This window comes from Microcaecilia unicolor, chromosome 6 (assembly GCF_901765095.1).
Source record: "Microcaecilia unicolor chromosome 6, aMicUni1.1, whole genome shotgun sequence".
Classification (NCBI taxonomy): Eukaryota; Metazoa; Chordata; class Amphibia; order Gymnophiona; family Siphonopidae; genus Microcaecilia; species Microcaecilia unicolor.
Genome location: NC_044036.1, coordinates 340,319,064 through 340,331,290, shown reverse-complemented (window position 1 = coordinate 340,331,290; position 12,227 = coordinate 340,319,064). Strand labels below are relative to the sequence as shown.

General features: G+C 46.0%; 3 protein-coding genes across 5 annotated transcripts in view; 1 reads left to right on the top strand and 2 right to left on the bottom strand.

Moving 5' to 3' along the window:
• The window catches only part of LOC115473533 (AP-4 complex accessory subunit Tepsin-like), a 42,169-nt gene extending 40,491 nt beyond the window's left edge, over positions 1 to 1,678 (bottom strand). Inside the window, 1 exon segment of the mRNA XM_030208573.1 lies at positions 1,563 to 1,678. Coding sequence (XP_030064433.1) covers positions 1,563 to 1,601 — 39 coding nt within the window. The 5' untranslated portion in view covers positions 1,602 to 1,678.
• A 1,002-nt stretch (positions 1,679 to 2,680) lies between these two features.
• On the top strand, positions 2,681 to 4,114 carry NDUFAF8 (NADH:ubiquinone oxidoreductase complex assembly factor 8). Its single transcript, XM_030208574.1, has 3 exons — positions 2,681 to 2,891; positions 2,990 to 3,103; positions 3,890 to 4,114. Exons 1-3 carry the CDS (start codon positions 2,799 to 2,801, stop codon positions 3,905 to 3,907), a joined length of 225 nt encoding a protein of 74 aa, XP_030064434.1. The 5' UTR covers positions 2,681 to 2,798; the 3' UTR covers positions 3,908 to 4,114.
• A 6,180-nt stretch (positions 4,115 to 10,294) lies between these two features.
• Positions 10,295 to 12,227, bottom strand: part of SLC38A10 (solute carrier family 38 member 10) — a 92,910-nt gene continuing 90,977 nt past the window's right edge. For 2 of the 3 annotated variants that reach the window (XM_030208571.1, XM_030208570.1), the window contains exon 16: positions 10,295 to 12,142. In XM_030208571.1, coding sequence (XP_030064431.1) covers positions 11,160 to 12,142 — 983 coding nt within the window. In that variant the 3' untranslated portion in view covers positions 10,295 to 11,159. The remainder of the gene's footprint in view (positions 12,143 to 12,227) is intronic. The other variant, XM_030208572.1, reaches the window with a different exon arrangement.

Genomic DNA, 12,227 nt, shown 5'->3' with positions numbered 1-12,227 from the left:
TCCGGGACATCCCATTGAGCCGCAATTAAGGTGTGCATGGCATCATGCACGTGGAAGGTTCTAGGCGGGCGCTTCGTCCCCAGCATAATGGCAGAGCCAACAGGGGCTGAGGGAGAGACGTCCTCCGGAGAGGAAATCTTCAAAGTGTCCATGGCCTGTACCAACAGGTTGGACAAATCCTCTGAGCTAAAAAGCCGCGCTGCAGAGGGGTCATCCGCTCCATCCGAGCGGGGATCCGTCTCCTCCAAGGAATCCGCAAAGGACCGTTGGGAGACCTCAGATACGCTGCCCTCATCTACATCGGAGGAGACAAAGTCCTCCAAGGCCTGGGAATCAACCTGAGGGCGTTTACCTCTGGGAACCTCAACCTCTTTACAGACGAGGGAGCAGGGGCAGTGTTTTGCATAAGGAAGGCCTGATGCAGCAGCAAAACAAACTCGGGGGAGAAACCCCCCAGACTGTGTACTTCCGCAGCCTGGGCAACAGGCCTAGACGCACCCTCAACCGGCGCTCGCAAGAGCGGGGGAGAGACATGCTGCGCATCCAAAATGGCGTCCGGCGCGACACTCCACGAAGGAGCCGCGTGGGAAGAACGGCGCTTAACTTTAGCCGCTTTTGTGCCGTCGCCCAAATTAAGGGCGTTCATGGCATTAATGTCTCCAACCTCAAGGGCGGCCCAAGAAGAAGCCGTCCGAGCCGCGTGGCCGGCCAAGATGGCGGAGGCGAGGAGCGGGGGATGGGCGTTTATGGCGGGAAAAATCGCCACGCCGGAGGAAGGACCGGGACATTCATCGGCCACGAAACTGTCACCCAACAAGGGCGAATCAGGCTTTAAGACCCCCGCATCCCCTCTAGAAGCGCCCAAGCGATCCAGGGAGCGACTCTTTACGCCCTCGCCCTCCGACGCCATATGCCACGTGGAGATAAATCGGGGAACCCCCTGCCCGCTATAAAAAGGTAAAATTACCTGCTTGCCGCTCCGAGCTGTAACGACCTGGTGTCCCAGTGAGTAGCTGCAATAAACGTTTAAATAAACGTCGAAATAAACGCCTTTAAGGACGTTTAAAATTTTTTTTTTTTTTTTTAAACGGAGCCAGCGGGAGGGGGGAGAAAAGGAGGGACCTGGCACCACCAGGTTTGCACTTGCTCAAAAGAGCCCTCAACCCCAGGCCTCAACAAAACCTAAGGATTAGGCTTGGAGGCCTAGCCAGAGCTGCTGCTGTGTGTGACCACCACCTGCTGAGATAGAGAACATACTGAGGAGTTTCCGGCAGCACATGACCACATATAGGGAGGCAAAAGTTTGCTCTCTATCTCCACCTGCTGGTAGATGGACACAACCCACCAGGCTATGGATTGATCAGCTTGATGATATGGAAGTGGGCTTTGAGCAAGGCTTTGAAGATGGGAGACAGAACCTCACCCCCCTCCCTACCATCCCCAGAAAGCCAAGAACAATTTCCCACAGAGAGACATCACATCCCCCTCCCCAAAGAACACAGTCATCACTCCCCCCTTCCTCAAGGGGGAAATAGAAACCAGGCCATCCTCCCTACCCCTACCTTCTGCAAGAAACTCAATCTCTCCATCAACGCAGCCATTGCCCTTCTTTTCGCCCCCAAGAATGTTGTGCGCTCTCCACTGCGACCTTAAGTTAGCTTCACATCACTTCCGCCTGGAAAACCAAACCGGTTACCGACCAATCACAGTCGGCTTAACTGTCACTCACAGCCAATTGCAGCTCTGCGGCTGCCAAAACACGCGCACTTACAGCCAATGCCGAGTTTTATGTATTGAAAAGGCAGGGCTACGGGGGGGAAGTCTGAAGATGACACCACGTTCCTGTCCTCCAATCGGAATCCCGCTCGGTATTGCTGCGGACCAATCAAAGGTGGCGTGGGGGGGGTGGGGTCGGAGCGGATGGGATCTTAGCGCGAGGGAATGGGAATCTCCTTTGGTTCATTCCAGGAGACTGCATGATCCTATCTGGGTTGAATGTCGTGGGCGGAGCTTGCCGCCATATTGGCCAGAACAAAACAATCGCTGCCTGTTGCTATTGAAAACAAAATAGCAAATATGTGAAATTTATATTGCTTTGGTAAAGCTCCTAGGTTTGCATTCCCTCTGATAGGAAGGAGGGATGGGGGGGGGGGGGGGGGGAATGTAAGTATATTTAGTGCTCCATAGCTTCCTTTGTTATTTCCAATTCTGTGCATTTCAGTGCTGCTCTATATGCTTTTCTTTTTTCATTTTTATAGAGGGTTGTCATCATAAGGAAGATATAAAGGCATATATAATAATTATTATTTTTTTTTTGCAGCGCTACAATACAGCATTGCAAATAACTAGATTAAACATTTCTATAGCGCTACTAGACTTACGCAGCGCTGTACAAATTAACATGCAAAGACAGTCCCTGCTCAACAGAGCTTACAATCTAAATTGGACAAATATAAATAAGAAAGCAAGGTCTGGAGCACTGACAAATACATTTTGAATATAACCCTCCTCCCTTCACAGACTCCTCTAAAAGTACTCCACCAACCCCCCCCCCCCTAAAAAAAAAGAAAAAAAATCATAATAAACCCTCCCCTGAGTCCCCTCCGATCACGTCTGTTATTGTTTTCAATAGCCGTAGCAATTGTTTTGATCTGGCCAATATGGCGGCTGCACGGGAGGAGTTGCTTCAGCTCTTTGACGTCATGCCGGCTCCTGTCCATTAACCCGTCCCTCCTCCTTGAGATTAGGCTCCCTGACCCTGGGGCTGGACTGGACTCAATTAACCTAAGCTCCTGGGAATGACCGGAGCCGCCTCCGCCGCCGGTGTGTGGCGCCGCAGTCGGGAGAGGCTGGCGAGGTTCGGGCAGCAGCTAACGGAGTGCGGGGCCGAGGTGAGTCTGGCTCCTGGCACGTGAGTCTGCGCGGCTATTGTCAGAGGACGCTGCCCGTCTAAGTCTTGATATGCAGTTTATTTTGCAATCTCTTCCAGGCAGCTGCCTATGGGAAGTGCGTTTCTGCAGCGGTCTCTGCCCGGGACAAGGAAGTGAAGAAAGATCTTTGTGCTAAAGAGTTTGAAACCCTGAAGATGTGTTTGGCCAGTGCAGTACGTTGTTTTATTTGACATTGCAATGGAATGTGGCACTGGATAAGTGAGGTGAACGTTTGTGGGCTCAGACTCTAAGGGGCTTGTTCGGACCAGGATAAGGTGTGAGAATCTTTCAGGGCCGCCCCCCACCAGAGCTCACCAGGTCCTCTCTCCACCCCCGGGCCCTCTGCACTGACCTTAAGCACCTCACCTTTGAAAGCGCAGCAAGTAAGGTTGCCAGGTGGAAAATTTTTTTCCCATCCAAACCAGCCTAAATCCAGCCCAAAACCCGCCCAAATTCAAACCCCGCCCCTGACACCCCACCCCCACATCATCAGCCCCACCTCCCCATCACCAGCCCCGCCTCCCCATCATTGGCCCCGCCCAAAACTTCACTAACCCCGCCCCCGCGGCCGAAAAAAACACCTGAAAACCGCCCAAAAAACCACAACCCGCCGTAGGCAAAAATTTCCCGCGGCGGGTCACGGAAAACCGCCCACCTGGCAACATTGGCAGCAAGCAGCGGCAGACCACTCCTTCCTTCCATGTCCCACCCTCGCGGAAGTTATGTCAGGCAAGGGCGGGATACGGAAGGAAGGAGTGGTCTGCCACTGCTTGCTGCGCTTTCAAAGGTGAGGCGCTTAAGTTCAATACCAGGGAGCAATGGTGGGCGGGCCCAGGGAATTTTGTACCCCCTCTCGGCAGCCCTGGAACCTTTAAACTGGGAATAAAACGCAAGTCTGTATGCATTTGGTATAATAACTTTCAGAAGACATAACATCTCAATTTTCTTTCCCCCCACAGGCAAAGAACAGAAAATAATCGTAGTGTACTGCGATTCACGGGATGAGCTGGCAGGGACTGTACTGGATGGGAATTGACGGCACAGGGATTGAGAAACGCATTAAAAAGAGGAGATGGGAGATCTAACCTCAGTCCCAGGGTTTCTAGACCTATCTCTGCCCTTGCTTGCCAAACGTAGGTGTGTGTGGTGGGGGGAGTGTGTCAACTGTCTGTGTTGGAGCTTACAAAATATTTATATTTAATAAATAACTTTTCTATTCAAATATTCTTTATTAAAGTTTTGTAAGTAACAATACAAAAGAAGCTTATGTTTACAACAAGTCAACAGGTTTCCAGAATTTTATCATGTCTTACAATCAACCTTGAGTAAGTTTTTATCCCTTTCTAATCTAATAGTAGATAATCCAGATATATACACTATTATTTCTGATGCTCTGCTTACATGTAATGCTGCCTCTAAATATTATTCTTATTCCTACATGCCCAGAATTCTTCCTTTTTACAAAAGTATTGGTAAGATACTTGTTCTGTTGTTTTGACTGATCAACAGTGGTTTGATTTCTGGACAAAGGTTAATAGACCACTAGCATCTGCACAAATATTACAATTTATATTTTCATATGCATAGAACTACTTGGACCCCAGGCTGCATAACTAGATTATGAAGAAATATGTTAGCCTTGCTAGCTCTTGCTCTCAGTAAAATACAAGCTAATGGCTCATAATAAGAGCTAGGCTTCTTAAAATCAAAATCACCTCTGATACAAAAGAGAGCTAGGCCTGTAAAAATCAGAGGTTACCTTTGACACAGGTACATTTCACTGTAGCAAGTGCTGAGCTCGCAAAGGGGGGGGGGGCATTTGCTTTGGGACTGGCACCTGTGAAAAGTTATGAGCAAAGCTGTTAGGGCTAATGTACGTCATTAGAAGGTCGGATGCAAGGGGGGTAAGCACACCAAGGGGAGGGGGTGGAGCGGAAGAGGGCAACATGACCTGTGAGATCATCTCACAGATGGGCTTTTGTTTATACTTGGGGCTTGAAAACATGTGAAGTCATTCTAATTAAACTGATAAGGGCTAGGAGCCCTGTTGAGACAGCTGGGTCCATTGGAACCAATGAAGCCAAAATAGTATAAAAATGGGAGTCAGAAGGGTATTAGATTCAGAAGACTCCAGAAGGCTAGAGAGAGAGGACGTACCATGATATGCGGTTCCATTATGTGAATGCTTGACTTGCCTGTACTGCTATTGGTAAGATTGTAATAAACTATCTTATTATATCTACTACATACTGGGTTCCTTTCTAATTACTAGGGTCTATACTGCCTTGACCGAGTAACACTGTCATGAGCAGATACCAGGTTGGGGTAATTAAGGATCTAGAGGGGTTATGAAGTTCTTTCCAGGATAGTACAGAGAGCCCATGGCGTCCGCTGCCCAAATGGGTGAGGCAGATCCAAATTAATATACAATTAGCATAAATTAGAAGTATTATTGCTTAGTCTTGTAACTCCGCAATAGGTAGTCTTGATCACATGCTTGTCCAAACTTGCAATTATTTTGGACTTTAGTTTGGAATTTCTACACTACTTCATTTACAGATCCAGTTAGACTTCCTTACAATTATTTTCAGATCAGTTTGTCAACATTATCTCCAACACAAAATAAATTATTTAATACATAACTTTTAAAGAACCTGTACTTAACTTTTCTGTGGCATGTTTACTCACTCTTGCACCCCAAGAAAAAATGGTGAGTAGCATGCACCAGTTACAGTGGTGATCCTAGCCAGCATGACACCCGGGGCGGATAGCCGATGCGCCCCCCCCCCGGTGCACGCTGCTGGGGGGGGGGGGGTGGTGCCGCAGCGCGCGCCCGTCAGCTGAGTTCGCTAACTTCGCTGCAGCTCCCTCTGTTCCGGGACAGAGTGAGCTGCAGCGAAGTTAGTGAACTCAGCTGACAAGCGCAAGCCGCAGCACCCCCCAGCGGCGTGCACCCGGGACGGACCGCCCCCACCCCCCTTGGTACGCCACTGACCAGTTATAACCCTAAAAGAGGTTCTCTTCTGTTGTGACATACAGAACACTAAAATTCACAGCTGAAGGAAAAAAAACCTTCCTAAATAGTTCATTGTTAAAAATGATGCAAAGGAAAAATAAATCTAAAATATTCTTAAACAGAATTTAATTTTAGCAATTTATAAAACAAAAAAGTTTTGATCTTCACTTTATCAATGAGAAATCTGGGACTGATGAGTCACATTAAATTTTTTTCCATATGGGATTGTAGAGTAGGTAATTTCATAACAACCCATCAAGTCGAGAAACTTTTATCCATTCTAGAGTCTGTATAGCTTAACATACAAAATCAAATATTTTCACATTGTGGTGTCACATCAGTAACAGCAACACAAAAATCCCTCTATTGCCAAATACTGTGAAGTAATACAAAATCCTGCAAATCCTCAGAAATTATGTAGCAAACAAAACATACGGATAGTAGACTTTTGGGGACTTATGGCAGCAGGGTAGTCGAGAAGCAGAAATAGGGACTAGTTATAGACATGTCAAGGGACATACTGGTTGAGAACCACTGCCCTAAAATAAAGCATATTGGGGGGGGGGGGGGGGGGTCGGGTATAACCTGCACCAAGCAGCAGTTACAGCCCTAAAAGGGATTATGGAGGATTTAATTTGCAGTCTGGCAGTTATTAGCTGTCATTATGTACTGCCCTGGTGATGGTTTGGAATAGAGTTCCAGCTGCCATTTGATTCAGACAAATCCCTCCCCTCTAAAACAAATCATATTAGCCCAAAATATGGAGCAGGATTTAGGACTCCTGTATTTTTGAAACCTCAGCATAGTTGTCTTATAGGTCAAGGCCATTGTAGCAAAGTAGTCTTGAAACTGGTTGCTACACTTTCCATGACTAACTAATCACGGAGAGAGGGGGATAAAGTTTAAATTACTTGTCTGAATTATTTTAAAGATTTTTTTTTCTGCAACCTACCTTTGCTTATAGCTCAAGGTTACAAAAGGTCCTGTTGAATGTCCCCTGTTGACTTTGCAGGAGGAGCAGACTGAGCCCCATCAGCCTCCATAGCTCTGTTGAACATTCCAGAGAATGTGGCTTTGGTATTCTGAGATTTTATCCTAACTTTAGGGTTTTCTTTTTCCTTTTCACTTAAGTGAGTGCAGACACACAATTAGTCAGTTATTTGCCTTTTAAGCAGATCGCTACATCTAGTTCCGTTTAAGATACACTTAAAAGCATACTTACCCATTTTCTTTGCTTATTTTACTACATAAATTTCACTTAGGCCCCAAGGCACAAAACTTACAGGGGCAGTAATGGCTCAATGAGCACAGAATACAGTGAGAAATGCATAAAGAGGTTCTGCGTTGCTGTTTTATGTTAGCGGAAGCAGCCAATGGGAATGAAATACTAATGTAATTTAATGAGCTATTTACTATTCAAATGTGCACTCCGAGGGATGCACAACCATTTCTGCCTGATGCAGAGAAAGGACTGCCAACCTTGTCCGAGGGAATTTTAACATGAAGTCAGGCGCTATTGGTAGTGGCTGTGTGAAGTGTCCCTGGAGCTGTCAGCCACAAGAGCTTTTTTTGTATGCAGGGCTGGGGACTGGAGTAGGGTAGGTGATTGGACCCCCTTACGACCCACGCAGGCTGGCAGCATCAACAAAGACTGCAGAGATACCCTCCAGTGGTCATCTGGTTATTTAGGGCACCTTTCTGTGACTTAAACAGGTCTAGACCAAAATGTCTAACTTTTAGCCCTGGACATTTTTGCTTTGTTCCACGATGGTAGAAAACGGTCCAAGTTTTGGGAACACCCAAATCCCACCCCCAACATGCTGCAGAGAAAAACTTCCAAATGCCACTTTATGACATTTTACTCTTTTGAAAATTGCCCCACCAAACTTTCATAGCCTTTATCTGTTAATCTGTAACCTCTCGTTTGGTAGCTTTTTGCTCAACAGGTTCATATAATAATTGTAAGTTATGTACCTACTAGTTAGAAAATAAGTCGTCCTTGAATCTGAAGAAGGCGTTTGGGATGCAAGGGCTCCTTTTAAGTCACTTTAACTTGTAGGCCAAACTAACCCACAGGCTACATGCATAGGAGACAGAGCACTTTGGGTGCTGAGCGGGTATTGGCTTTGTGTCCAGGGAAGGTAATTTTGCAACTCCCAATCTGTTATACATATATCTACATAGTGAGCATATGTGTGTTACCCTCCCCATTCCACCTAGACACTATATAAACAGCGGCCAGAGATCAGTTTTTGGTGATACTTTTGACAAATAAGCAGCTTTGGGAGTTATATGTTTACTGACAGATGGTATATGTGTAACTCCTTTTGACGATCTGGCCCTGCAGTCAAAACAGCAATAGCTCCAAGGGGAAGGGCTCAGAAAGTGTGGAGTAGCAGCCTAATGGTTAGTGCAGCAGACAGAGATCCTGGGGAACTGGGTTCAATGACCCTGATCAAGTCACTTAATTCTGCACTGCCCCGGGTACAAAAAAACTTAGATTATGAGCCCACTAGGGACAGAGAAAGTACTTGCATATAATGTGTACAGCACTGCCCTCTAGGGACAGAGAGAGTACCTGCATATAATGTGTACAGCACTGCCCTCTAGGGACAGAGAAAGTACCTGCATATAATGTGTACAGCACTGCCCTCTAGGGACAGAGAAAGTACCTGCATATAATGTGTACAGCACTGCATATGTCTAGTAGCGCTTTAGAAATGATTAGTAGCAGTAGAAGCAAGGTCAGGACATTGTTTTTCATAGAGTGGCGGGACCATGGGATACCCTCTTGTATGCAATAAGCACATCTAGAAGCAAGTGTATTAACATGGCACTATTTTTTAATTGTTTCAACAATGGCTGTTGGGTTTTTTAAAACATCACCCTGTGGCTGGGTGGTACAGGCCAGCATGACAAATCAGTTTGCAGCTGGTTGGCAATACAGGTAGCCAGCCACCTGTCAAGTTATTCAAGGGAACTGGGGGAGACTAGATTTGGCTGTGAAAATGGCACCAGGCTCTGCTGAAGTAGTAAAAAAAAAAATGCAGATACTGGCAGAGCAGTGTGACCGGAAGATCATGCACAAGGCCAGGTGTTTGGGCAATAAACTATGTTAGCACTGGTAGGCCTAGGGGAAACGGGATCTTATAAAGAACAAAAGACACAAAAATAAGGATACATTTTCAGTGTGGTCACACTTTGGCTGCCAGCATGGTCAGAAGATTGGTTGGGTTTTCTGCCACTAAGTTGGCTAATTCTAAGCCATACTAACCACATTTGGGTCCTTAAATCTGTAAAATAAAAAACACCACTCAAACCAACAGTTGCTGGATAGGACTGCTACTATCTGGCCAGTATTACAGAGTACCTTTTCCACTGCTCACGAGAGTATCTCAGGCCTTTGTCACATATGCTAGGGCTGGTCTAGACATCCAGACTTTTCCATTCTTTAATCTCCACAGAAGACAGCCTAGGCTTGTAGGATCCTCTGCTGTATTTTCATGTCCATCTCCAGTGGAATTAGAAAAGGTGCAGAGAAGGGCGACGAAAATGATAAAAGGGGATGGGACGACTTCTCTATGAGGAAAGGCTGAAGCGTCTAGGGCTCTTCAGCTTGGAGAAGAGACGGCTGAGGGGAGATATGATAGAGGTCTATAAAATAATGAGTGGAGTGGAACAGGTAGAAATACTAGGACTAGGGGGCATGCGATGAAGCTACAAAATAGTAAATTTAATACAAATCAGAGAAATTGTTTCTTCACTCAACGTGTAATTAAACTCTGGAATTCGTTGCCAGAGAATGTGGTAAAGGCGGTTAGCTCAGCAGGGTTTAAAAAGGGCCTGAATGGCTTCCTAAAGGAAAAGTCCATAGACCATTGTTAAATTGACTTGGGAAAATCCACTGCTTATTTCTGGGATAAAAAGCATAAAATGTATTGAACTTTTTCGGGATCTTGCCAGGTATTTGTGACCTGGATTGGCCACTGTTGGAAACAATACTGGGCTTGATGCACCTTTTGTCTGTCCCAGTGTGGCAATACTTATGTACTTATATTACATTCTTATTAAAAAAAAATAAAACCTAAGGAATTTAAGTAAATAGCAGCAGAAGAAGGCTGTCGGGCAGGTATTTTAAATCATTTTACAAATCATGCTGAGCTGAAGAATAAACCATTTTATTGGGCTGTAGCCCTCCTATTCCACTGAAAGGCATGGAAATAAGGTCACCACTGAAAAGCTATAAAGATGAGAGCTTCAGAATGGACTCAATGTATATTTCATCTTACTTTAGGAACTTCATATCCTCTTTGGAAATGGTATAAACCTCCAGAAATGAGGCAAGAAATGTATGAAGCATCAGTTTAATAAAGATCAAAGCACCAGAAAAACTACAGAAAACCAAAATATTTACACTTGTTTACAAAATGCAGACATGGTCCCTTTGGTCAGACTGAGCAGGACCAACAACTGCTGAATTAAATATTAAAGGAGACTCTTCCTGGAAGTCAGTCCGAACCGTTTTGACATTGATGTTAACAATATCCATTGCTTGGCTATGTCTCCATTTTCAGCTAAATCCTTGCCCCATTATACCATTAAACAGTACAGAAGAAAGCACAGGGAGAGACACAAGGGCTTTTGCTTTTTCATCATTCTGAATTTCATGTGAACAGAAGATCCACCATGAAAAGCGGTACTCGTAGCCCCTTCCATCCCTGAAGGGCCTCTGCTGGTGTCAGGGAACCTATATTTATAGCAGATGGATCCCTTCCGGTTTGGGATCTCAAGGGTACATTTTCTTCAATGCCAAAACGCAAAGAGAAACAGAACAAGGAAAGACATCGTACGGTCTCAGAACTGCCCTCCACACCCAACGCCATACAATTCCGACAAACTTGTTGACAAGTAACAAGTGCAGTAGCAAAACCAGCTCTGAAGGCACGCGCTTCAATTAAAACTACAAAACAAAATGATCTGAATCACTTTCCCTGAACAGAGACCGTATAAGGCCAGGCTTGAACAAGGTTCCTTTCAAAATGACTGACAAGCCTAGTCACTTCCACATACAGTATCCAAAGGTTACAAAAGGCCTTGGAAGAGATTTGAATCTTAATTATTTCCATTATATCTGAAGTTGCCACACAGCAGCACTAACCAGGAAGCATGTTAGGCTGACAACTGCTGTGAACGCCCTGGGCCTGGCAGATCAATCAGGCGTCTTCTTCAGCCACGGGAAGCTGCTTGATGTGCCGGCTCTGGATGACATGTAGGCTTCCCTCAGCCACCTGGTTCAGTTGCATCTCCAGAGCACGGTGCAGTTCATTCACTTTCATATTTGGCATAGGCTGTAAACTAATGATCATACCATCCTCTTCACCCCTGTCCTCCATCATGACACTCCTCCGCTTGCGCCGACGCAGACCATTCTGCTCTTTAAGGTCTCGGATTGGTTTGAGTTGTTCCTCCTCTAGATTTTCCTCTGACTTGTGGAGCTGTACATTGTTTTCTTGGGGAGCCTTGAGCAGTGAGGCTGGTTCCTCTTTGGTAGGACTCTGCTCTTTGTCACCTGCAGGATTGACTGGTACATCTGCCTGCTGCCCACCTGCTTTCTCTTCCTTGTCACTGTCTGGAGTTTTCCGATGCTCCACATTTGGTGGTTTCACAGTTGCAAACTCAGACTCTCTCCTTTTTGTCTGAGAACTACTGCTATTTTTCTGGAGTGGCTTGCTTCCTGCCTCTACTCTTGCTGGGACAATGGCCTCCGACTGCTTGGCAGAAAGCCCTGGCATTACTTCCTGGGCAGCAGCTACTGTTTGTTTCTCCCTGGTGTCCTGCTCCAGGCTTTTTCCTGCGGCCACAGCTCCCTGGAGCGCCGTTTCCTTGTCCTTCGCCTTACTGTCTTGCTGGGTTTTGACATTGCCAGCTGCAAGACCAGGACCACCATCAACATCTCCAGCAAGAGGAACATCATTGGGTGCAGCCGCTTCAGCAAGACTACCTGAACGCTTGGCTACCACCTGCGACTTGTCATCGTTTTCTTTCAGTTGCTTGGCTGATACAATGGGGGGATTTCCAAGAGCTTGTTTATGTGGGTCTGGGGCTTCCTTCTTCACTTCCTCTTCAACTATAACAACCTGGATCTCTTCCTCCTTACTTTTCGTTAAAGGTAGGACATGCTCTTGCTGTTTTTCTACTGTGGGAAAATACACAAAAAAATAGTTATCCTTCTTTGTATGTAAACACATGAAAACAGATCAAGAGCCCATGGCCTCTGCCCA